This window comes from Onychostruthus taczanowskii, unplaced genomic scaffold, assembly GCF_017590055.1.
Source record: "Onychostruthus taczanowskii isolate IOZ18803 unplaced genomic scaffold, ASM1759005v1 scaffold129, whole genome shotgun sequence".
Lineage (NCBI taxonomy): Eukaryota > Metazoa > Chordata > Aves > Passeriformes > Passeridae > Onychostruthus > Onychostruthus taczanowskii.
Genome location: NW_024498451.1, coordinates 411,266 through 433,877, shown reverse-complemented (window position 1 = coordinate 433,877; position 22,612 = coordinate 411,266). Strand labels below are relative to the sequence as shown.

At 34.8% G+C, this 22,612-nt stretch overlaps 1 protein-coding gene across 1 annotated transcript in view; it reads left to right on the top strand.

Annotated features, from left to right (window-relative positions):
• Positions 1-19,560, top strand: part of LOC121331663 (guanine nucleotide-binding protein G(q) subunit alpha) — a 114,397-nt gene extending 94,837 nt beyond the window's left edge. The window contains exons 5-7 of the mRNA XM_041396281.1: positions 689-818; positions 12,900-13,053; positions 16,577-19,560. Coding sequence (XP_041252215.1) covers positions 689-818; positions 12,900-13,053; positions 16,577-16,767 — 475 coding nt within the window. The 3' untranslated portion in view covers positions 16,768-19,560. The remainder of the gene's footprint in view (positions 1-688; positions 819-12,899; positions 13,054-16,576) is intronic.
• The last annotated feature ends 3,052 nt before the right edge of the window (positions 19,561-22,612 follow it).

The following is a 22,612-nucleotide window of genomic DNA, read 5'->3' as shown; positions in this document are numbered from 1 at the left end:
AAATCTGCAATTAATCTTTTCAGTAATACATATCAAAGTTTCACTATGTGTAATAATCTGAAAATACAACCATATGTCCTTGTCATTCATATGGAATAAAAGGTTACCATTTGTTTAGTTGATTTTTAGAGAGGTACCACCCTACTTTAGTGCAACTACAATTGTTTAAAAAATAACTAATGAATTGTAATTATGAGTTAGACACCTGTGTTTACACTGGGACATAGGATGAAATGGTAATAAACTGCAAGCAAACATTGAGTTTTGATATTGGCTGTCAAAGCCTTCAGTAGATACATATTGTTTTCTATTTGTCTGTTTAAAATGGGGCAGCTTTAACAAGTTGATGATTTTCATTCTGTTATGTGGGGGATAAAAAGGTGGTGTTTGTTGCTGAATACATGGGGCATACATTGCCAAATCTTTGCTCTTGAGACGTTTATATCTCATCATTCTGAGGGGTTTGAGATTCACAATACTTCTAATACAGAAAACCCATGAGACTTAAAGCAAAGATGATTAAATGCTTATAACAGATTCCATTAAATATCAATGGACCAGTGGAAAAATCGTTAAGAAAACCAAACAAACTGTGTTTTAAACTAAATTCTTGTATTTTGCTGTGTTTGTGGTTGGGTATTTATCTGCTAAGGTGTTCATGAAGTTGTTGTGGTTGTTAATTTTGCAGAATGGTGGATGTAGGAGGCCAACGATCAGAAAGAAGAAAATGGATACATTGCTTTGAAAATGTCACATCTATCATGTTCCTAGTAGCTCTTAGTGAATATGATCAAGTGCTTGTGGAGTCAGATAATGAGGTAAGCAACTGTCAGCAAAACCCATGAGTTAAAAAAAAAAAATAGTTTTACCAGTCCAGTCCCAGGTGTTTTCTAAATGCATCTACAAGCAATCATGCACAGCTGGGACCCAAAGGAGAAGCACTTCAGGGGTGAAAGGGGAGGAAGGGTTCAATCTTCAAGTAGGGCTAAGCAAATCTGCTCCATAAAGGATTCAAAGAAGTCTTTATTTTGTGTTGAAGAGGAATACAGTTGAACACAGAGAAATGTTTGTTGAGTTACTGTTATGAGCAGAGGCGCAATAATAGGTGGTGTAAATGAAGACAAAATTTATTGATTCCTAAGGAACAGCCCCAGGGTAGCAAACTCCATTCCTTTGACTTAAAGCCCAAGGTGTATATTGTATTTTTATTTAAAAAAAACGAGAAGTAAGCAAGTGGGTGGGCTGAGGGTTCAAAGCACCCTATCCATTACTTTGAATGCAGCTTTGAATGAAGACTAAGGATTATTTTTTTATGTTCAAGGCATTTTTTTTCTCCTGAGGGCTTCTTAACGTTACTCATTGAACTTTTTTGAATTTTACTCATTAGCACTGTTCTGTGAAAATCTTCCAGCACGTACTTAAAAAAGTTAGATGAAAAAAGGAGAACATTCGACAGTATCTTCTTCATGGCTGAGTACAAATTGCACTGTTTAAGACAGTGGTTGATGTAAAGTAAAACACGTGTCCCTGGACAATCACATTTTGTATATTGAACTTTCTTCAGGATTTTTTTTAAACACCTTGGAACTCTGGAAATTTTTACATTTGCAGTGTTTTTATAAAACAAAACTATTGTTATGTGAATTGTATAATTATCTGTATCATTCAGAGCTGAACTTCCAGAAATTATGATGCAGTCTGCACCCACTTCATCTCCTATAATTTTGGAAGCTAGACACATGTAGTTAAAAAAGAGGAATCTGTCAGACTTGGTTTCTTTCAAGTCAAACTAGAAGTATCTGGTTCTGTCTTTTTCTGTTTGGATTATTCTTTTGTAGCTACAAAGTCAACACATAAATACTAAGCATTTTATTTATACAAATCAAAGCCGAATTTGTTGGAAGTTGCATAAAGAAAAATTGGTTATGATAATTTTCAAATACTATTCTAACTATCCAAAATAAGCTTCATGGAAGTCAAAACTTTCTTGCAGGTGGTTTTTACACCACACTACTGAACTATTTATATTTTTAACAACAGAGGAAAACTTCTGAATGTTTTTGATTTTACTTTCAAATATATTCATTACTTTAATTCAAACTTTTGTTTTCAAGTTACACATACATAGCCTAGTAGGCTTTCCAGCACACTTGGGCCAGTGTTACTAGAAAGGATTTAGACAGTCTTAGAGCTGAGCACCAATCTGGGCAGCTTAAGTTTTGGCTTTCAGCAAACTTGTCACCTGTCTGTCTAGATTTTCCTGGTATGCCAGAACACTGCCTTCTTCCCTTCTTTTTCTCTCCCCTGTATCTCTAAAGGTTGCAGTCCCAGAATTAATGGAAGAATGTGTTTATTTGTTCCACACAAAGTAAAGCATAGTGTGTCTGAATGTGGGTGTGGCAGAAATATGACTTTAAATGTGTTTGTTGACACTTTGAATTAGGAAATTCAACCCGCAAAGCTATTTTTGTTCTTCACTGAGGTGTGACACCCTCAGGAGGGAAGACAGTGGTGTAACTTGAAGACTTTGGTAACCAGCCAAGAGGTACTTTTCGCACTCAGCTTTAAATTGTGGAGCAATTGAAATTGAAATTTTAACACCAAAGTGGAGGGAGTGTGTGTGAATGTTCTACTTTCTTAATATATATGCCATCAGTGTGATACTAGGATAGAATCTAACCATTCTTTAGTCTATGTGGCCCATATTGAAATTAAAATATCTGACTTGACAATTTACAGTTCTGCTATTTCCTTTTCATTGATTTCATGACCTGATTAAACCATGATTTTTGTAAGGTGGCCTACTTTCTTTTTCTAATTAGTCTACTACGTATTGCCTGAAGTCTCATTTCCTGTAGTTCATTTTTACAAAGAAAAGTGTAGTGTTTAATAATTTATGTCATCCTTTTTAGTTAATACAGTTTTTTATTAATATAATTTTAATGAGTAAATAGAAATCTTTAAAAAGTACTATTTTCTATTTGAGGGGGCGAAGGGGGTGGTGCTGGTTATATGACCTTCCTCATTAGGAAATAAAGACTCTTTATTTCAAAATGTAGTGCCTGATGGATGGTCGGTTGTAAATCTATATGTGTCCTTACTTACTTATTCAAGAGAAATACATTTGGATTATAAATCAGATGAGGTTACACTTAGGACTTGGGAGTCTTTGTTAGTGTCTTTCACTAGATATATGTGAAATGGTGCTGGGAACTGGTTCTGTTTTCATGCCCTTGAAGCAGTTCAGAATTAAAAGTTCTGGGGAATGTAGCTCTTGTATAAGGGGACATACATAGAAAATAAGACAAGAGTTCAGACTGCCTGTTATTCACAGACATTTGCAGGATGACTTCTAAATGACACATCCATGAAATTGCACTCCCATGACAAACACCTGAAGAATTGGGAGCTTCAGTCCTGAAGATAAGCATGCCTGGCTGTCCAACTGTAATTTAGCTATGATTTCTCTAACAGGTGATATTCAGACCCAATGGCATTTCTTTTAAGTGTGTTTCTAGATTGTAGATTACTTATAAATACAAAACAGGAAGAGTCAGTTAGGATGGTATACTTTAACACATCCTGCAAAAATTTCAGTTGATGTACAGTCATGAAATACTTCTAACAAACACAAAGGAGAGATAGCTAACTGTTCCAAATTCTGCCCTTAATAAAATAGAAAGTCTGTCTAGATTCATTGCTGAAAATGAGGACAAAATTTGAACCAGAGGACAGAATATACTAATTACATTAATAGTACTGTAAATTAAGTAAATATTCCATCAGTCTGATGTGATGTGAAAAGGACAACATGCTATAAATTAAATTATTAGATGTTTGACCTTTCCAGTTTTTCAGAAAACTGTAATAGGATTAAAGGTGAGATTAAAAAAAAGAAGGAATCATCTCTCTGTTAAATGGATTTATTATATATTCTGTCTTGTGGGTCACACTCTAGCTCTGAATTATGCCAGCAAATTTGGAGAAATTGACCATTTTATTAAATGGCACAGTTTAGAACATCTTCTTGTGTTTAAAATCAACTTAACTGTTTACATAAAGTGAGGGTTTTTTTAGATTTCCATGATATGCTGCATTTGAATATTTGTTAGAGATAGCTTCTTTCAACATATCAAATCTCAGTGTCTCAGTGCAATGATTAGAAAAATGAGTTCCAGCTTTGTAAGAAAACCATAGCCACTTGCAGTTATGGAAGAACTAGAGACATAACAGTATATGTGTAAAATGAAGTTCTATAAAAACGGAGTATCATTATCTTTGCACATTTAATTAAGTACTTAGAAACAGCAAAATAGAGAACAGTGTTTATTGAAGCTTGCAGATATTTATTAGCGCACCAAAAGTCTTAAGGTATATAAGATTTCGTATAGTTTGTATCGCTCTGTGGTGGTTATGTAAACATTTTTATTTTCTAGGGTTCTCAGGTCAAAACCTGAAAAGACAGAATATAATTTCCTCAGTTCAGCTAAATTAATTAATTAATAGGCTAAGTAAAAATTTGAAACTTTCTAAACTATCAAAAAGTAAATGCTGTCTTTCCTGAGAAATGCTGCCTTTCCTTCAGAAGCTGCAAAGCAACAGAGGCATTGGACAGCATGAAGTATGCATTGATAAAAGATGATTTTTATATGTAAGTCATTATGAGTATTCTGAACATTGCCCAAAATATATTGGGGGAAAATGCCAGTTTAGATTATTTTAATCAGAGATAATACATTTTGATTAAATTGAAAAATGTGAAATTCTTACAGAATTGGAGGGTATTGTAACTCTCCTTGATAAGAGGAGATTGTTGTTTGGTAGATTACTGTACCTTTTAAAAAATACCTTTTGCTTTAAGGCCCTTTTTAAAGTTTGTAATGTGTCCTAAGAAATTACATTTGCTTTAGCTGAAGTCAAAATTGGTAATTTTAACATCATAATGCCATGGAATTTATCTTAAAACAGTAGCACCTTCACTTCCCTTCTATCATCAAACTGTCACTCAATTTTCACTGAAGCTTTATTAAAAGTACCATCTGCTTATAATCCATGTATTTACAGATTACAGTTCTTGTGGAAAAGGCTTGCAATGTATGTAGCAGGCAGGAATGGCTTAAGAATTCTGAGATTTTAAAATAACAGGAAAATTGATTTTTTGCTTAAGAAATCCTAGACACATTATCCTAGAAGTCTTTTCCAACCTAAACCATTCTATGATTCTGTGCCTTCAAGCTGTGTCTAATATTGCCATTACTTCCTGTCTGTTCTCCTTTCACACATCTTAAGGTGTTTTCTAGGATCTGTCTCTTCTGAGAGCTTGGCAAATGCTGTATTGCTCAATGGACGTTAAAAAAAATGATGCCATAAAATAATTTATCCGTCTTGTGTCCACTGGCTCTCACTTCCTTACAATGTGGTTTATCCGCTTTAAGGACCTGCATCATCTTATCTGGTATGATAACCAGAATGACTCTTTTTTGTTCCTGTCTTGATCACTCCCTTTTGAAATATTCTAACATGGATTTTTGCATGAGATACAATTATCTTCATTCAGAACTGAAGGAGTTCCTCAGAAACTTGTCTAAACTGTCTCCATCATGCTGCAGTATGACATACAATGGGTGTAGCAGCCAGGTGTGTGAAGACTGCTGCTTGCACTGCTTGGGAATTCTGCTGCTGTAACTTTATGCTCTCTCATTCTGTCCTCAGCATCCCATTGTCTTACAGCTTTTTATCCTGAGCTTACAGATTTCAAAGCTGTGGCTGTTACTGAAAAAGTGCAGCTGTGATCCTCTATCAAGCCTTCCAGGTTTCTGAAATGTAGAATAGCAGGTTAATTTACCAGTAGGAGATGTTTATGTGGCACTAGCAGTAAGAAGGCATAATTTTGTAATTTGAGATGTGAACAGAACCAGTAGGTCTGGAGGTGGCTTTAGCAACATTTCCAATAGCCATTGCACATATCTTTCAGGAATTCAGGGGGTCTCAGACAAGCTAGAACATCTATGTCTCTGGAACATGATAGATGAAAAAAAGGACCATCAGCTGAGTCTCTCATGGAAGCAGCATGGAGCTAAATACTCCAGGAAGAAAGTTGCTCTTAAAAATGTCATGTCCAAAACATTACCAACAGGGGATCATTAAAGTGACTTAACAGTCTATAAATACAGTGGCCATCAGTAAAACTGTTTCTGATTTGTCTATATCATGAGAGCTGAAAACAGAATTGTTTGTTTAGAGAGGTAGCTTCTCCATCCTGAAGAGAGATGTTCAAAGCTTGTCTGAACGCAACCATGAGTAAAAATTATACGATGAGCAAGTTTTTCTTGCAGGGAGCAAGGAATTGTACCTGATCACTTCCATGTACAGATCCGCTCCAATGATTCCTTCCTTCATTCTAAAAAATAATTGTATGACTTGTGAAAGGAGCGTTTTTTTCTTTGTTTCCTTGGTGAGCATCTTTGTAGTCATGTCATAAGGTTTTTCCATATCTTCTTTAATACCCCTGAAGAACCCTACTTTATTTGATAGTGGATATCTGTATTAATGTAGTTACCTTCACAATACTTAATTTAAATTGAAGAACTGTCTTGCAATTTCATCAGATGAAGGCAGAACAGGATATTAAGAAAATTAGGGCTTCAGTATCTCAGCCACAACTACAAATTGAAACTGAACAAACTTTGTATAGTGGTTTTCTGCAATGTTTTTGTGCTCCAAGTAACTGAATAAAGGCACTTTTGATTGATGGAATAAAAGGTTCTTTTGATTGATGGAAAAATCTGTTTGTTTGTAGATTGTGCAACAGAGAAAGGATCAATGTTGCTTGGTTTGTTAAAAATACTGCAGTTAAAATCTAATTTATTAAAAAGTATTAAATTTTTATTAATATAATTACATGAAACCTAGGGCTTACAGCTTAAATTTTAAATCCAAACAAAAGTACATCTGCAAAACAGATGAGCCGAGACAGAACTTGTGTAGTGTTAATTTGTGTAATACATTAACAGGTGACAAATTGGTACAGTGTTCCAGTCACACTTTGTTCTGAGGTGTACAAAAATAAGAAATGGCGTGAGGCTGCACAGTTCAGAGTATGTTTACTCTTCAAAGAGGCAATTATCTGAACAACATATTTTATTTTTTCATCAGAACTCTCATGCTGTTCACATCTGAGCATGCTTCCACTTCTCTTCCAGCACTGTGTTACTTATTCAGAAGTTAGTCATACATGGCTTAGCTTGAAGGCTGAAAGAAAACAATTCTGAGATCAGAGGACTTCAGTCTTCCTACATCATAAATAAATGTAATGCTTCATTTGGCTGGTTTTTCATCAACAGCCAACAATCCAGAACAATTGAGCATATGGCAGGAGGATAATGCAAACTCCCAGTTAGAACTAAATCCTCAAATAGCCTTCATACTTACTTATTTAATTATTATTTTCCCATGGGAAATCAAATCTCCAGAATTGATTATTTATTTGGAAACTTGAGAAAATAGCTTGTTAACTACCTGTCAAACCTCATTGCTGGATGTATTAGATCTGTTCACAAAAAGCACACAAATGCTTTTTTTTTTTTTTGGCTTGTGGATAAAGGATCTTTTGAATGTAAACTGTCAGTGCTGGGAAAGATTTTCATTAGGAAGAGTCAGAGCCTCTCTCTCTTTTGTTGAAGTGGGTGGTTTGTAATGGAAGTAGAGGGGGTTGGATGATAATGAACTGGCATACAGAGGCTGCCAGAAATGTTGCTTGTAAATGTTGCTACTGGCAAAGATGTGACTGCTTTTTTTTTCTCTTTTTTTTCCTCTTCTTTTTTTTTTCCTCTGAATAACTAGTGTCAGCACTGTCCAGAAAAGAGTTTTTTTCAGAGACAATTTGATTTTAAAATATTTTCACTTATTTTTCTCAAATATGTGTAGGTATTATAAAAATAGCCAATTTTGGCATTAATGTTATATCATGAAAATTAATTTAAGAACCATTTTTACATTTAAAAAATACTTGACAGCAATACTTGAAGCATGTTTTGTGACTACTTTATTTATAGGCCATTTTTGCTTTGGACAGTATTTTTGAGTATTGATGGTTGTTGAACATTTAATGGATTTCAGCTACCACTTGCTTCATCTATGTCTCTGCTGGGTACATAAAATTGCCATGTACTTTAAAGTGCAGTATTGCAAATTCAGTTTGTTGGAGAGTTGAGAGTTCTTCTTCCAGGTGATTTAAAAATACAGTTCTTATCTACAGAGGCATCTTCCCAGTCCTCTACCAGAAGCTGTTTTTTTCAGGCTAGTTTACAGAAAGATTGAAGACAGTGAACAAAATAAAGGAATTATTCCTAAGCTCTGTTTGAAATGACCTCTGACTGCATTTGTGTTACTCATCCAAATATTTGTACAACCATTGCAGTTTTTACTTAGATGACTAGTTACATCAGTAGAGCTACAAGATTATACTTCATGTTGGCAAAAATGCGAAGCGCTTCCAATTTTGATAATGTATTTACTTTTTTATATAGTGGAGAACTCTGCACTTGCATCCCACTTCCTCATTTCCTCTACTGTTTCCTAGGTTTTGCATAGCAGCTTCATTAAATTTTTGCCAAGATATATACTGTAGGTCTTTCTGTACAGCTTGACATTGCTTCTCTGAAAATAATTGCTGGAGGTCTTAGTTGGATAATAGAGATATTCCGAGTTAATGTAGAGTTGTACATAAAAAACATTCACAATGCAAGGTTTTGTCAACCAAAATAATAGAGTCCATGACAATGACACTAGCCTCCTAAAATATTAACTTCTTCTTTTTCTGAAGCTCTCTTGCATCAGTGTCTCATTTTCTATCATCTCAGAATGCCCTCTTTAAATAAGCATTTAAATAAGCATTTTTGTCAGCATACACAAGTTACATACACAAGTTGCTTACTGAAAAATGCATTTGATTACCTCCTTGCCACCTTCTCTCTCACTGCATTCCAACAAAATGTAGTTCCTCAGAATATGTGAAATCCTAATTTTTTTAACAGACACTGCTTGAATTGCTAACATTTTTTTAAAGAGAAAAGTAATTATTACATTTTTCTCTCAGTGTGTGAGTTACAGTATGCCCACTAGATGCCACTCTGGATAGTCATAAAGACAATAATGGGTGAAACTCCACTAGTGCTTCTCTGTTGTTTCAGATTAATATTTTACTAAGTGTTTCCTGTCAAAGCACTGCTTGTTAGCTGGGAAATGCTGCTTTCCCTTCACTGGGTACTAGCTGATACAGCTTTTAAATGCTGTTTTAACACTTTTGCAGGTATTCTTCAGGATCTGACAGTTGAGTGCTTATAAATTATCTCAGTTTTGTTATTTCTCTAATTGTAGTAGTAATTGCATTTTTCCAGAGCAACAGATAGCAAAGAGAATTTCAGTATTTACATTCAAACTAAAAATCCATCATTTTAATAGGAAAATTGAAAGTGTACATATAAAAATAAAATAGGAAGGAAGTACACTCCTTTTTAATCCATTAATATTTAAGGAAGAGTAGGTTTGCATTTGGATAAAAATGTGGGAAAACATGGTTTATACTTCTGCTTGTATTTGTGCTAATGTTTAATGGTTTACAAAAACTTTCCAGCATAAAATCTTTCATGAAGAGGTACATGATAAAAAGAAATTCCATTTTATTTTTGTTTCATAGAAACATGTTTCTAGTCATAAAATTAGACAGTCATGTAATTCATTAGTAAGTACAGTGGTTTTTCTTGATATTTATTTAAATATTAGGATAACTTTGTCCAAGATTATGTAACCTGTTTTTAGTTAACAAGTTCACTATTGGAGTATGTCTGCTTACTCTGTTTCGTAGTGATATTTTTACATTGAACTGGCAAATTTGTCAGGTTGTATGGTAGATGGAGAATTTTACACTGGCATCTGTATAACCTAACAAGAAAAATAGAGGAACAGCTGGTGATATCAATATGTTTTTATGTAATTTGGGCTTGACTGCAGACAAAAGCTGAGCAGGGAAGTTAGCCAGGCCAGCAGATCTTTAGGGATGGTGAAAACAGTAATCCTGCTGCTCATTTTCCATGTGCCAAGCCAGGGAGCCTATGATGAGCTGTTGCTGCTGTTGAACAGGGGCTGCTGTTGAAGGTTGGCTTCACTGCCGACATTGGCTGTCAGCTACTGAGAAAGCCTTGAGCCACATCCAGCTGCACATTTCTGTGCATTGCTTATTCAAGTTTCAACCTGCAGCATTTTTTTTTGAAGCGGAAATAAGATTTTTCTGGAAACAATGTGGTGAGATGGAGCTGCTCATAAAAGGAGAGAGATTAAGTACTTGGGAAAACTAGTAAATACTGCCTGCTCCCCGTTGTTGCTGGTTTTTGATTTTTTTGTTCTTTGTGGTTTTGGGTTTTAGGGGTTGGTTGGTTGGTTGGTTTTTTTTGGGGGGGGGGGGGGGGGGGGGGGTGGGGGGGAGTTGTTTTGGGTTTTTTTGTTTGTTTGTTGAGCCACACTTTCTTGCTTGGTTTGGCAAAGCTTCCTTCATGGTGCGTCTGACAGAAGGTCAGATCCCCAATGCTGGTCTCTTTCCATACTCCTTGTAATCCTTTCCCTACTTCCCGTGAAAATAGGGTAACATGAAACTATCTTTTACACAAGAAACTGTGTATCCTGTTAAAGAAAGGCTTTTTTCAGAGACCGTATGATCTTGTGATTAATTAAACTGGTAAAAAATATTATGCCACATACATTCAGTAAAGGAAAAGAGTAAGCATGCTAAGGAGTGAGCTATCATTAGAAACAAAAAACTAGTTTAAGACAAATTTTAGAGGTTAATAGGCAGTATTGGAGGAATTTACCCTGGCATAAAAATTGGTTTTATCTTCTGTATAATGGGTGAGCCATAAAACCATAAAAGTTGAGTTGCCCTTAGTAATTGGGTGAACAGAGAGATGAAAGACAGCAGAAAGTTAAGCAGAGATTGATAAGTCAAAAATTAATCACTTCAGATTTTTTCTTAATGAGTCAATCATAGTAAACTAATGAAACCATTATAGCATTTTAATCTCTTATGGCAAACTGTATTTCTTTATACAGGCAGATAAAATTTACTTGAAAATCTCTAGGCCATTTTTCAATTTCTACAAAACATCTGCAGACTACAGATATAAACGACAATATATCAAACTGTCAGTTTACTGTCCTTAACACAATTTGCTTTGATTTCCCTTTGAAATAATTTGCAAAGGGTTTATAAATACAATTTCATGGTCACCTAATCTGTTGGGAAAAGCATGAAGGGCCCAGAGCCAATGTCCTGGGAAGACAGTGTGAGAGACCTGAGCTTGTTTAGTCTAGTGAAGAAGACACTAATACTTGCCAACAAGTATTTCTGGAGTTGCAGGTGTGCCGTGGAACTAAACTTTTTGAATGGACCATATAACAGATATAATTATACTGGGTAGTTCCCATTGCCTTTTCTTAAGGTCTTTTTAAGAAAAGAAGTCTAGATAGAATGTTGAGAAGACAATATCATCTTATTAACAGTTTGTCTAAGGAGTTATGTTTTATGCTCAGCTGTGTTGACATTAGAGTTTCTTTCCTTTCAGAGTGAAATCCTGGCACTGTTGAAATCAATATGAGTCATGAGATCTGACTGCATGAAAGCAAATATTTTATTACTCTGCATTAGTTTCTCAATATATAAATTCAGCTATTTATTTTCGTGCACTACAACAACATGCAATAAAGTGTAACAGACCAAATAATCCGCTTTTACAACAAAATTGAGTTAGTTTACTATTTGTTTCTTGTTTTCCTTTTTTGTTTTATGTTTGTTTTGGGTTTTTCAAGTTCCCATTCATGTTTATGTTGGCCTCTCTAAAATGCAAATTAATGGAAGTAAATATACACTTACAACACAACTTTCTGAGCTATCTGGCAGATTATTGTATGGCTCAGCAACAGCAGAATCTGCAGGATTCATGTTCTTGTCATTCTCTGGAGCCCTATTTGGTGGTGAAACAGCCTTTTCAGGGGACTGCAACTTTAATAATAATAGTAAAAGGAGTAAGTTTGTTCCTGTGTTACAAACCATATTTTTTCTGGCTCTGTATTAACCACATCAAGTCAGCCTTACAGTTCAGAACTAATATAATTGTAACATTATTCTACAATGACAAACGTTTTACAAATAGAAATAACTGTAGGCTTTGCTGGTATTTCAGCTATAATGCAAAGTGGTTTCAGGAGCAGCTAAGGGATTAAAGGCTAATCCAATGGCATTGTTACCAAAAATCAGTAAAAACAAATATTTCTTCATCCAGCAACAATGCTAGAAACAAAGTTAACCATTTACATTTTTTTTTAAATTCAATGTCATAAACCTTTGATGTTGACAAAGTACTCTCAGGTTTTGAATTTACTTGCAATTATGTTAAGCTGATCTCTAAGAATTGTTGAACTCTGTATTCAAAATTTGGGAAAGGCAAGTAAAATAAATAATGTTCTTAAACCTTGAATTGGTTGTCTTGTGTTGTTGTATATGTCTCTACCATGAATGACTTGCATTTCAATAACCACCAGTGTGTTGGCTGATTGTAACTGTGCATATTCAGATTTAGCAGATGTTCCTGTTACAACTTTCATGTTCATGACTAGTGTTTTAAAGAATACTTACACTTAACTAGCTGAATTTGCAAAAGGAAGATGCCTGAATATTTAATTTACTATTTGCTTATTACTTTTAAATTAATTAATTGGATCTTATATATTGTAGGAAAGTGCAAAACAAGAAATGGATCCTTTTGCCAAATGGAGTGAAAGTGTATGAATTTATTTAAAAAAAAAATAATCTCATGACCACCAAAATTCTGCTCTCTTTTTTATTCCAGAATCGAATGGAAGAAAGCAAAGCACTCTTTAGGACAATTATCACATATCCCTGGTTCCAGAACTCTTCAGTTATTCTGTTCTTAAATAAAAAAGATCTACTAGAGGAGAAGATCATGTACTCCCATCTAGTTGATTATTTTCCAGAGTATGACGGTAAGTATAATGGCATGCTGTGTTTGCACTGTACTACTGGCAAATTGTGCTAGCCTTGACCAAATGCTAGACAGATAGATCCTTTGGTGTATTCCTTTAAAAAATTACTAAAAAATTGTAAAATGTGAGTGAACTTTTGTGGAATTTTTAGACTGCTAAGATTTTGGTTTGTACTGTAATGACTTGTAGGTAGGATGGCAGAGCCTCTATTGGGAAATTGTTGACTTTTAGGTGAGTATTGTCATACTAGTAGTGAACCACTTTTTGTCATTTTTCAAAAGTTAAGATGAGGGTTTAAATTGAAATACAAGAGTTAAAAATAAGTAGAAACTTATTCCTTAATTGTACATATAGTCTTCTATATTTTTGGTGTTTTGAGGTTTGCTTTTATATAAGATTGAATACCTAAGGGGAAGCGTCATAAGCTCTCTGTAGCATTCAGTGAAACAAGCAACCACCCCTTCCACCCTTTTATTGTACGTTTTAAAATTCTGTTTTAATTTTACATTGATTATGTGAAGTTAAGGTGTTTGTCCATAAGAAAAAAATTGTGGGATGTATAAGTACAGCTTCTATTAAAGCTGTACTTTCAAGAAGTTCTCATGAGGGGAAAAGCTACGTATTTTGAGGTAACTGAGTGGAGGTGGCCTTGGTAACAGAAAAAAGTCAAACTTGTATAATAAGAGGTCTAAATGTTTCTTTTTTTTTTTAAAGAGAGAATCGATTTTGTCCCACCAGGAAGGAATAGCTGATTGGGAAGCTGAGAAAAAGATTAAAACTCTCATGTTCAAATATGGAAAGTAGTAATGGGAAAAATGTTCTTGTTTTCTGTTAGAGAGGAAAAGAACAGTAACAAGCCTGCAGGATCAGGTCATATTTGTGAGTCAGTGTAAATGTAGTTTCATAGTAATGTACAGATGAGAACTGGCAGTTGAATAGAAATATGCTTGTTCTTTTGAATTTACTTTGTATAACAAGTTCCCTAGATGACATCCCAAAGGTGAGTAGACCCTACAGTCTGCTCTGTTACCTCTTCTCAAATGTTGACAAAGCCTGTGTAAAATGCTTGTCCAGGAAAAAAAAAATTCAAACACTTCATAGAAGCTTTGTTTCTCTTCTCCTTTATCGTTGGTGAGGGAAAAAAAAACATTATGGACTGTGAAGGATGTGAAGACCTGCAAGCCTTCAAGAATCTTTTGTTTCCTAATTCTGTAGATCTTGCAGGACCTAACTCCAGAGACAAAGTTACAGTTTGATGTGATTACTTTCCCTGGGAATGTGGAGTCTGTGGTTTGCAGAGGTCACCATGTGGTCCCCTCTTCTATCCCAGTACATTGGGGATGTGGGAAGTGGGAGATCTGAGGAAGGCATCAGAAATAGGTATTTTTCAGCTGGATTGCTTCTCTCATCTTGAAAAGGGAAAAAGTAGCCTAGGGATGAGAACTGCTGACCAGGGTGGCAAATTCAACAGATTAAATTAAGGAATTCTGCTGCACAGTGCTTTAGTAAGAGCTTTGAAAGGGAGGATGAGCTGTGCTCCTCGGTCAGCACATTTTGTATGCTAGTACTAGACAACTGACTCAGTGGCTGGGAGACAGAGAGAGGGCAAACACAAAAAGAGGCTGTATTTGGGAGGAAAAGAAGAGAAAAATATTGATGTAGCACTTGTTACATAGATCTTCATGGTATCATATAGAGCCAGTCATTGAAAACTGCTGATTAGGGAGAGCAGTGAGCAAGAAAGGTACTAACTCATGTGATAGTTCTTTTCTAGTTTTCTTAGACCAGAACTACTTGGCCATCTAAATTTGACATTAACTTGTTCAGTTTTTTTAAAGCTCCTGAGGTCATAAACATACTTCTCTGTGCTTGAAGTCAGATAAAAGTTTAAATAACATAAGAGTACAGGTGTGCAAATTTGGGTATATCTCTGAATAGACCATAGATCTTGAGAAAATGCTGTGTGTAGCTACTGTGAAACTGTTTAACAAAATTTTAGGAAACTGTCTAAAAAACTAAGTGTTTTATTTCGATGAAATCATTGTCTTTGGAAGCCCAAGAAATTTCTTCATAAATACTCACATATATATGTGCTATTGTGAGACTTAATATTGCTGCTCTTTATCTATAATAGAGTCTGGTGACCAAGCTAAAGGCTAGAGCCAGTTGTGTTTTAGAAGCTGTAGAAGTGTTGGACAGTCCTCTGTCATGCCTCAGAGAGCTTATTAAATCCCTAAATCTCAGAAAATGTGTCACCTATGTATGTATGTATGTGCATATTTGTACATCTGTTCACATGCATACACCCATTTACTGCCAAAGCTTACTCCTCCTGCACATGCATATGCAGCACACCAAAAGGTACATGCTTTCTCTTCCATACATTCCCTTCCTAAATTTTAGTTACACGAATTGGAAGTGTTACAAATTTTGAGCTTGAAGTATTAAAAATAGGGTCTGTTATCCAGTTGGTGAAATGCGTGGACATGTGCTGGGCACCAAACTATTGATTTTATGATTACTGAAGGACAGAGCTACAAATAACAGCTGGATGCTGGTATTTGTATTGCTGTGTAACAACAGGGCTAATGAAGAGAATAGGAGGAGGCAACAGCACAGAAAACGTGTTTCTGTAGAAACCCACATTTCAGAAACACGAGAGCAAAGGAAGGATGACTTTTGGTGGCAGCACTAGAATAATGGAACAGGATTCACCAGCATGTGGCTTATGTTCTTGCTTCTGCACTGCTCTTTTCACTGTGAGCATGAATGAATCCTCACTGTTCTAGGCTGGAAGTAATTACTTTACCTTCTGCAATTTTTTAAGCTGAAAATGTAGTTTGGTTAGATTGACTCTGTCCTTCTGAGAGTTACAACTTTAATTTAGATCTGAGAGGATCATTAGCATACATAATTTAGATACCAACTAAAATACTAGATACTTTAATTGGTTGGAACATGAGCCTTTTACAGGCAACAGTTTCAGCTGGAGACCAGCTGTATATTTTATTATCACTTAAAGTAAATTAACTTCTGTTGAGGACAGTGTCAGACCCAGTTCAAGATACGAATTCTCTATGCTTCCTACTAAAATCCATATAGAACTAGTAAACTTGCACTGTTAAAATAACTGAAGTATAGTTTAAATACAGTAGGTTTAAACTGAACATTCACCATTTCTACTAACTTTTTAAAGATTTAATTATATAGCTAATTTTTTTTAAATTTTAATTCTATACATTTATAAATCACCTGTTTTGAAACAAGTGATTTACCTTGGTGAAGAAAGAAGATAGTCAGCAGTGAAAGAGCAGTTCTGACTTGGTGAACATCTGAAATTTCTTTCCATCTTTATTTTTAATAGTTCCTACCACAAGAAATGCAGCCAGTATATGATACTATTGATTAGTAAAAGGTTCCCTATCTTCTTTTAGGTGGGGATCACGGACCAAGCCTTCCTTATTTTCTTTTAAAGAAGTGGAAATACAAAGTTGACTTTAAGAAAACTGAATTTCTCTTGCAGGTCCACAGCGGGATGCACAGGCAGCACGAGAGTTCATCCTGAAGATGTTCGTAGACCTGAATCCAGACAGTGACAAAATTATCTACTCTCACTTCACATGTGCTACAGACACAGAGAACATCCGCTTCGTCTTTGCTGCTGTCAAGGACACAATCCTACAGTTAAACCTGAAGGAGTACAACCTGGTCTAACTGTACTTGGGGCGTCCTCCAAAACCAACTTTCCGTGATTGAAGATATACAAGAGGGACTGTATTATAATCTGTGAAAACAATTTGCATAATACTAATTTATTGCTGGCCTGGACTCTGTGAATGTCCACAGAGTTTATAGTTAATATTATGATTTTATTTAAAGTATATGGAGGAAAAACAAAAGATGCTGAAATACATTCACAGCACATTTCCTCATTTTTTAGGCAAAACCGTGTGACTCAATATGTTTCAAATTCTCAGTCATACATTTACAAAGGATAGCAGTTTTTTGCTATTGAAGCAAAATCAAGCTGGTTTCCTCTTTACCTAACCCTTTCTCTTCTCCTCCTTTTCTCCCCCCCTTGTCTTTGAAAAGGTACAATGGCCTTTTTTCCCCCCCCCATTTGCATTCCTGGGTGAAATATTTTCTGTTGAATGATTTGGTCAGGAAAACACTATCATCACAGTTTAAGTCATCAGCCATTCTAATTTTACAGTATGTACTTTGAAGGATCAAAAAGTATTGATACTGTGATTTTTAAATTCTTTACATGGATGTCTTTATTCTGTCTTCACTTCTGAGACTAGAATACTAGGATTGCAAAACAGAATTACAGTTGTCTAAGGTTACTAAATGTAGCCATAGTTTTACAGTTAAGAAAGGTGCACAGAAGACAGTAATGAAGTAATTAAGACACAATTTGGGATGTACATGGAATATGTTAGAACCTCTTTTAATTGCCATGTGCCATTTTTTTCTCCTTTTATTCACAAATGCCAAATAGAAAAGTCAGAGACACTACATTTTCTCCAGTGGCTGCAGCCTGAAACAATGTTTTTCTCAGTTGTGTGGGGTGTTTTTTTCTTAAGTTAGAGCTTTTTTAAGTGTTCATTTTCCACAGTAGGAAAATTATTTTTATTTTACAAAATCCATGTTGCCAAATCTGGCTTTTTATAAAACCAATGCGCTTGAAACATAAAATACTGATTGAAATGCCAAAGGGATGGGTTGGGAACTGACCTGATTGAATCAACTGCCAAATGATTAACACACACAGTTTCAGCTCATGTGCCCTTTTTTAGAAAGTGTACCATTTTCTAATGCCAAAACCAACATGCAAGTGAATATTCTCTAAAGTGTACCATACACACCCACATGTAGTCTAGTAATTTAAAGACAATTTAGATCTCTCATTTTGTAAGTTATGACATAAGATTGTTTTCTGTAATAATGTCAAGGCACCTTCAGTTGTATTACAAGAAGTTATTGATGAGAGATCACGTTCGGGAACCTTTTTTGATAAGGTTGATTGTTAATTGATTCACAGGCATTTGATAGGCTTTCATGCAAAATAGCCTCTCTCAGTGTTCTTTTGAAGAGATATATAAATGTAAATGAAGCAGTGAGAAAATAATTCTTGACATTTAAATGTGCAATTTTTAACAACAAAAGTGCAGCACACATTGATGAGCCTTTATTCTGCAGCTTAGGTTGAAACGTTTTTTGACCAGGTGCATGAAAACTCTGCATAGAGTTCAGACATGTAATTGGATTGATTATCTATGATGCCAGCTGGCACTAGAGTGCACTTAACACAAAAATGGCTGCCACATAGCAGCAGATGGGAGGTGGAAAAAAGAATGGCTTATTAGTTGATTACCAAAGTTAACAATAAATACTAATGAGATATTTTTCATCCTTAACCCTCCCAAATTCAAAAGAACGATAATAAGAACAGCTGGGTTTTTTTGCTCCCTCTTAAAACACCTTGTAACTTAAAACTGGTTGTAGGTATAGTGCAATTATGAATGCTATAATCATTGTACATACATATATATATATATATATATATATGGCAGCATCCATATTGGCTTTGTAATCATTAATTTTTGGCAAATTGAATGTGCTGTATTGATATGTATCTATGTAATTGTATTGTATGTCTTATAGCTAATTCACATTTTAAATAATGTTATTTTATTTACTTTTTTAAGAGAGAAGAATGTAAATTTTGTCAGTTTATTTCTGACTAGGGATTTGTTGTTGTTTTTATTTACAAAGCAAAATACTATAGTACAGAGCGGTACTAGCATCGTGCTGTATAAAATCATTTGCACATTCCTGAGTATAAGTAAATTGGCACACCAAGACACAGATGATTCACATTCAAAACAATGCTCAAATCTTGTCAGGGCTTTATACAGCTGTAGAATACAACTTATGTTATTATATCTCATATTGGAACATAAACTTTAAATGGAAAATCAGTTTTTTATTTGACTGAATTGCATTAGGTTTTACTTCTCTGATAGTTTTATTGGAAAAGTAAATTCAGAGGTATTTCGAACCATTGTACCCTAAGTACTAATGCTTATATGCTGTTGCCCTAAAAATACCATGATAAAATGCAAAACATCAGATCAGTCTTTCAGAAACTTTGGAAACCTTAGATATAAAAACAACAACCAAAAAGTCACTATTGTTAACGATTTTAAGGAGTTAAAGTATTTTATTTAATGAAGCTAAAGCAGGTAGATATAGATTATAAAAAGTGACACTGACATTCTGAATAGGGGATTAGAGCAGTGACTCTTTCTTACATACAGCTTAAAAAAATTGGTCCTGATCATGCTATGAATGCAACAGAGCTTCTGTTTTCACAGTTCCACTGTTGATAATATCCCTTTTTTAACCTGGGAATACATTGCCCACGCTGGATTCAGTGCTATAAATGGAACTGTAGCCAAAAAAGGAAGGAAAAAAAAAAAGGGGGGGGGGGGGAAGGGAAAAAAAAAAGAAAAAAAATTTAAAAAAAGACAAACACAACCAAACAAAAAGCCGAGACAGTGGTGTCTAACAGAAGTTTGGAGTTTTTAAATTTGGTTTTGTTTTTTTTTTCCTTATGGGATATTGGGTGGGGGAGAAGGAAATGTGGTTCCAAGTTTTGTATAAAAAACAAAACAAAAGTTTACTCATGCTTTATAGTTATATTGTGATTGCAAAAGTTTTCAAGAGTGTGTGCCACTGGGCTGTTTTCTGGTATTTTTTAGGTAAGTTGAACCTGTGGCAATGTTTAGATCATTTGAGCATGTTCTGGGAAAAAAAAATATTCGGCATGGCAAGGCAAGCTTTACATGAATCACCTAACACAGCATTGCAGTATGACAGTTTACAAAACATTTTCTTTTTAAATAACACAGCTGTTCCCACTTGTAGTATATTCCATTGTGGTGGTGGTGGTGGTGGTGGTGCTGTTGTTTTAATTGGTGGTTTCTACTATGCCTTATAGTGCTTAAGTTCAGAAGTTTGTGCCTCTAACATGAAGCTGAAGGCAAAAACATCAAGACAGAAACCCTTTTAATTTTGCCAAAACGATGTGTTTTCTTTGAATGTTATAAATGGGGGAGGAGGGAAGGAAAATGTCTTGGGAACCTGTGTATTCTAAATGTTCACTAGCACAAGAAAGCTGTAATACGTGTTTTACGGAAACCTGGAACTTGCCTTTTTCACAAACTGTCGCTGTCCTTACAGATGTAGGATGATGCAGCTATAAGGGCAGTTTACTTTTTATAATTCAGTCTCTTTTGATTGTTAAGGTGTATGAACTGTACTTTTTAATCATACTGCCACATGATTGTGAATCACTTTTTAAAGTTTGAAAATGGAGAAGAGACTTTTAATGCTGGATAACAGTCAGAACTGACTGCATGATTTGCAAAAACTCTATAGGGGGAAAAGGGCTGCATATAGATATTGTTAGACTCCCAGCCTTGAGTTGTAAGGTGCAGAATACTTTCAGATTACTTAACCTCATGACCCTTTCCTAGTTAAACATTCTTCACAAAAGAATGAAATGTTAGGAGAAAACAAATACATGTTAACCCACATGAAAAAAATAAAATTTAGACATTTAATTTATTACATGTGCTGCTATTCTTGGAGCTCTGTGCATAGTTATCCTGCAGACTATTACATTAGTGAACTAATGAAGTGTTCACAGCATATTAACAAGGCTTACACATGACCTACCTCTAGTTAAGAGATTAGTAAAGTAGCTATGTTTTGGAGAGACTGACATAAGTAATGAAAATTTAAATGTCCTGGTATTTAATTAACCACGGTATTTTAGAAATTGACACTTTTACAAATATGGTCCATCTTTTGACATAAAACATAAATTCTAGAATTTAATAGACATAAAGCAACTAAAGCCTTTCCAGCTTGTTTGTTTAGTAGAAGTCTTGCAAAACAATAGCTTTAGTTTGAGAAGTGGAGCTACTGGTATTTCCTCTTGCCTTTTGGTTATCTGTAGCATTTTGAGTTCTATCAGTCAAACAAATTTTTTCTATCTAGTCAATACATTGGGGTCACAACTTAGATGATGAAAAAGTTTTACTGTAGGTTTATCTTGAGATTTTTCACAGTAGTCATACTGCAGGTAAGAAAGGAATAGAGATTTTGAAAACAGTGTCAAAAAATAAATCAAGTTTAATGTAAATAATTTGAAGGATTTTTGCTCTCACAATACAATTTAAGTTGATTTCCTTGTTTGCCATGCTGCAGGAAATCCTTATTTGACCAGTTCTTAATATTTTTTTTTCTTTTAAGGAAGGAGTGTCAGATGTATTTTTAAACTTAAGGATATTTAAAAATTGCTGTTCTTAAAGTGTCACTTAAATGCATGTATTGTGTGTTGCTTGAGGGACGAAATAGGTTTCTTTAAAAAATTAGTATTGTACAGTTTCTGGCCCTCAAAAATGTTGTTGGTTAAAAATACACTATTTTTTGCCATATCTTCATACTATAGTATCTTCATTCCTTGAAATTTAGTTTTTCTGGAATATTTGGACTTACTGTTCTCTCAGAATGCTTCTTATTATGATAAATGCTGGAGAGATATATTACTCCAAAATTAATTTTTAATTATACATGCTCCATCATCATTATCTAAATATTACAACTTCCAGAGTATCTTTGTTACAGCCAGATGTTCAAAACATTTAGGGTTTGTTACAGTGGAGAAGGTAATTCGACAGTATTATAAAAGGTTTGGAGTTTTTTTGGCTTGTGTACAATGGAAACTCAGAAGCATGGGAGAAAATAAATAAAACCTATGTCTCAGGGAAAGAAAACTCAGACTTTGCAGACAGGAAAATTTCTTAAGGAGTTCTGGATGATTGCAGTACTACTGCAAGAGTAGTGTGTTTCTTAGATCTTTTTGTACACCTGTGTCATGATAGAAGTAACAGAAAGAGGCTATGTGCTACTTTCAGGAGTTTGACTCATACCTGGTCAAAAATCAGTGCATCTTAGATCATTACTGCAGAAATAGTATTTCAGGCAAGTTGCAAAACTTAGTTGGTTCTCCATTAAGTGAACAAAACAGTTGAGGTAAGAATCCTGGAATGCAAACCGTTTGCCTAAGCAAAGACAAGAGTGAATGGTTCCTCATTTTTCTTTCCAGTTGCAGAATGTATGGGAGAAGGATCAGTCAGTAGGGAAGGATTTATTTTATGTTTGTGTCTCAGTGAAGGTAATGTCAACTACAGTGTCATTGTGACCTTTAGATACGTGAAATAGATGTAGAAACTGTATCTGTGTGATAAGTTGTGCATACTTGTGATTAAAATCTTACATCGGACGCTATGATCATCTCACCCAATTACCAGGCATTTTGTAGGACACTGTCCCAAACATCTAGGAGTTCCAGAATATTTAAAAACTGCCACAAAATACACAATTGCCAGATCCTCAAGAGCACACCTGGTATCAGTATCTGATACGAAGGCACCAGACCCCGTCTCACAGCTCATTACTTTTAAAAGGACCTACTCTCCAAGAC